At 48.0% G+C, this 4,493-nt stretch overlaps 1 protein-coding gene across 2 annotated transcripts in view; it reads right to left on the bottom strand.

The window, feature by feature from the left end:
• Window positions 1-3,511: 3,511 nt before the first annotated feature.
• Window positions 3,512-4,493, bottom strand: part of LOC113212094 (brain-specific homeobox protein homolog) — an 18,098-nt gene continuing 17,116 nt past the window's right edge. For both annotated transcript variants that reach the window (XM_026430681.2, XM_052266019.1), the window contains exon 5: window positions 3,512-4,352. In XM_026430681.2, coding sequence (XP_026286466.1) covers window positions 4,045-4,352 — 308 coding nt within the window. In that variant the 3' untranslated portion in view covers window positions 3,512-4,044. The remainder of the gene's footprint in view (window positions 4,353-4,493) is intronic.

Here is a 4,493-nt window from a genome sequence, read left to right as displayed (position 1 = left end):
CCCCTCCACCGTCCCCTGCGCCATCTAGAATTAGATCACCTCTCCTCCCCCGCAGCACTCAACGGCTGGAGGCCTGAGCCACCCCCCCCCCCATCCCACTCCACAACCTCCATCAAATGCATCCACCAAACACGGCCAGGGGCCCCGCATTCGGGGGGCAGGGGGGCACCGCAAGCTTGATATACCATGCTCCGCAAATAACTGCCTTTGTAGGCCTTTTCGTTTTATCAAAATTGTAATGCCTGCAAACTCACAAATAATAACGCGGATAGGTTCAAGTTTGTGAAATCATTTTCCGAGCTTGCCATATCACATCACGTGTTATCCTCTGCCCTGTTCACTCACCTGCTCGCCACCCCCCGCCGGCCCGGTCCAGGCCCTCGGAGAACACAAGCACCTTTTGTGCCAGCGCCGTACAATAGAGGCGCCCCGCCCCGCCCGCCCCGCCACCCCTCAAACAATGCGCCGTTTAGATAAAGGGTGGGGCGGGGTGGGGTGGGGTGGGGCGAGGTGAAAGGTTCGGGAAAACGTCCCCTCAAGTGGCAAAAGGGACCCCCCCCCCCTCCCTGTCCGCCCGATACCCATAGGAGCTTAGCCCGGCCCGGGCGCCCGCTGCCTGCCCGCTGCGAGGCGAGTGAGGTGGTGAATAACCCCGTCCTGAGTGGAACTGCGAAGAAGAAAAAACGAAAATCTGATGAGGGCGACACTCTTGGCTCGTGCTCCCTTTCCTTGGGTACAAACTTCTGTCGCACCTTACGACTTCTTGTCCTAATTACCCTTTTCACAGACGAAAGCATATTTTTATTTTAATTAAAAAAATACGTGAGGGTGAAATGTTGTGTTCTTAATGATCTGCATCACTGGAAAGGGAACCTGCTGAAGGAGCGTGCAAACGATGAGCCTCTTTTAAAGAAGAATGTGAGGCAAATTTGTGTAATCATCGAGCTTTTCTTGATTTTCCCCCCTGTACCGTGGCGCGCGCTATCGCGCACCCCCGCGCCCGCGGTCGGTCACTCTAGTCAAAAGAGATGCGAAGGTGCTCAGTGCCAGCCGCTACAGGGCGGGGGTCTTTAATTGCGCGTTTTTTAACGCTTCTTTTAAAAATTAAGTGAAAATTACTTTTCAAAATCGAATGAATGAGAATGAGGACAACTCATAATCATGCCCCCAAATAATAAGAAAATTCAACGCACCTGCTCTTTTCTTTTTAGTACATACTATCTCCAAAATATGAAAGTACGTGCTTTTGATATCTACGAGGATATCTGACATCCTCGGCGCGCTTGGTGCAGGTCAGGTAGGCGTTCGGCGGGACTGAGAGAACTTTGGCAGCTGTTCGTATAGCTATGTACACAGGTATTCACGGAAAAAAATAAGTAATCTGTGATAGCTAATGTGGTAGCTGCCAGCGTGACAAGCAATGCGTTAGCTGCGAGAGCTAATCTCTGTCTGTGAGAGCCAAGCGATGTTTACTATAGCAGATAATCACGTCAGCTGTAAAAACTAATGCGGGAGAAAGTATATATAAGATGTTACACTCTAAAAAAAATCAGTACAAAATTCTGTAACATTGTTACGCAGTAATTTACATATCACATGTTACAGAAATTTGTATCATTTTTGATACAGATTTTAATCTGTAACATGGATACGAAAATCTGTATCACCTGATACAGAACCTCTTTGGGATTTTAAAATAGTAATTCTTTATCTTGTTACTCTTCCTCCCTTTCCTCCTCTTCTTTTTTTCTGGGGATCTAACTCCTTTGATTTAATTCAAAGGAATGCTCCTTGCCGCACCGGGAGTTTAACCCAAGACCCTCGGATTAGGAAGTCGCGCCTTTACCCGCGCGGCCACCCAGGCTACCTGAGGAGAGGTCCGCTGGAACCCGGTGTAATGCCACCGGGGCTCCCGGAGACCGAGCCAACCAAGTTCCATAATTCTGTATCCAGGGATACAGAAAATTGTATCCAACGTTAATTGATCTTGTATCTGTTACAGAAATTAGTAACATTTACGAAATTTTGTAACGTTTTGATCAGATTACAGAATTTTGTACCCATGTTACATGTTTCCATATCACAAAAGCCTGATACAGAATTCTGTATCAAATTTGATACAGAATTCTGTATCAAATTTGATACAGAATTCTGTATTATTTTTTAGAGTGAAAACTTAAATTTTTGCAGAGTTGTTCCATTTACGTTGTTTAGGGTGGGTCCTTCCTCACTTTTACTGCCCTTAACAAGGAATTAGAACCGACCCGAGTGGGTGTTGAACCCTCGCCCATCGGCGCTGCGCTCCAACTCGGAGGCACTGAGTCACTGCGCGCGTTAAAACTGGGATGAAAAGCAAGCATCAAGTGGGCACTCGGAAAACAACCTTGATGTTTGGGCTTCAGCCCTAACAGCTAGTAAAATTCGCTTGACCAGACAAGACGTAAGCTGCCATAAGCAAACTCTGGTAAGCCGCGGTAGGTATCGAGGGATTAGTAGTTGGTGAGGTAATCTTTAGTTGGCCCACCCCATACATATTTTGTTGTGGCTGTTGGCTGCTGGACACAACATGCCTCATCCAACACAGATAAGAAAATTTAGCCACACGAGCTTAGGGGCATGTAGCTACAAAAAACAAACTTTCTCGTTTCTCACAACTAAGAATTAAGCGTATTCAACAAATACATATGTTGTCGTACTGGTCGAACACCTTGCTTGTCACGCTGACAGCAAACACGTTAGTTGTCCTAGCAAACGTTGTGCTGGAATAGATAACATATTTTTTTCCGTGTTGCTACAAACGACCCGCCCAGCCAGAAATGCTATATCTAGAGAACGTCTAGAGAGACCATGTAGACGTCTGCTATGTCTTCTAGCTGGCCGGCCAAAGGCATCAAACTGACTGCTGCTGACCAAGTCCCCTGGACGACCACGTAAGTATATTCAAATTTGAGCTCTCCGAATCCAAATATCATATCAAAAGAATTTGTACTACTCTTGAACACCCCGAAAATCGAGGTGAAAGTTAAATTTCGCCTAGATGGGATCAAGCTATCGTCGCTTAATTATCCTTTAGGGCCACAGGACACGTAGTAAGGGCCGAGGTATGGGCTTTGTATATCCAGTGAGAAAAAGGCATTTCCGTTCACTTTTTTTTTTGCTGTGATACCGAGTGCGTTTATAAGACCTATGAAGCTGGCCTGACGGCTGCGGTCTAAGGAGAGTAGTCCCCCATTTATAAAAATCAAAATCGAAGATTTTCATCGGGAGTATGTTGTTGATGTTGTGTTCACTGTGGCCAGAAGCGGTTGTTCCCGAGCTATCACCGAAATCGCCAACGACTATGCGGTGTGAGGAGCCATAGTAAGGGTAAGGGTCGTTCTCCCTATTTTTTTCTGGGTGTGGGGGCAGGCCGGTTCGGATGAAGCTGACTTATAGCCATGCCGTTTCAATGGTAATCCTTTTTCTAGTTGCAAAAAGATTACAAAGGGAACTGAGAAAGTAAATTTCAGAGTTCAGGGTAACGTAATTTTATTACACTTTGCGAGAAGCACAGAACAATCTTGTGGGCACGATAATCAATTCCAATAAGGGATTCTCGGTGCACGAAGGCAAATAAGTAGCCTGTTGGTTGCCCGTCTATTCAAAAATATAGTTAACGGAAGTTTCTTAAGGCGTAACATTAGGGAGATTGGTTTTTAAAAAAATGTCATGCCCCTTTCAAAGGTACAAGAAGTTGACAAATAAAAGAATTATTGTTCATTTCGTAACGATAACAGCAAGGAGGGAAACAAAATTGTGCCTCTATAAGATATCTTATTAATACTTTGGCTTTTACGAAGAGTTTATTTACAAGAGCAATAAATAATACTAAACCTCTACAATATCACAATTATTCCAGAGGCCAATTAAGTGGCACTCTGCATGATGTTGACTAGGAGAATGTGTCCAGTTGAACGTTCCCAGTGGTGTCCCGGGTCGGCTGACACGTCGGCAAGGCCCGGTAGATTCGATTTATTCAAGTGGTCGAAGGTCGGCGTCGGCGTCCTACCGGATGATCCGCGGCCCGTAGTGGTGCTGGTGCTGCAGGTACTGGTTGAGCACGTACAGCGAGTCTGCCTTGTCTGGCCCGTGCTCGTGTCCGGGACCGTGTCCCGTGCCGTGTCCACCGCCGCTGCCGGGCTGCTGCTGGAGGCTCGACGGCGTCCCCGTGGGTCCGCCGACGTCGATCTCGCAGTCGGACGCCTCGCCCTCCGGGTCACCGTCGTCGGGAACACTGCTCAGATCCACGGAGCTAGCGCCGCCGGACGCCGCCAGGGAGAAGTCGACGGGAAGGTCGCCAGCCTCTGAACCGTCTGCAAGAAGAGGACAGAAAGGGGACGTGACATGCGAAGCACGGTAGGGTACTCCTGGCTGCAACGGCTGCCCGGGAGGACTCAGCTACCGGCTCTACCACGGCCCCCGACTGCCCGCCACGGCCCGCCACGCCCCGCCAC

The sequence above is a fragment of the Frankliniella occidentalis genome, unplaced genomic scaffold (genome assembly GCF_000697945.3).
Source record: "Frankliniella occidentalis isolate FOCC.00 unplaced genomic scaffold, Focc_3.1 Scaffold34, whole genome shotgun sequence".
Lineage (NCBI taxonomy): Eukaryota > Metazoa > Arthropoda > Insecta > Thysanoptera > Thripidae > Frankliniella > Frankliniella occidentalis.
The sequence above is the reverse complement of the archived record's forward strand: the minus strand, read 5'-3'. Positions and strand labels throughout refer to the sequence as shown.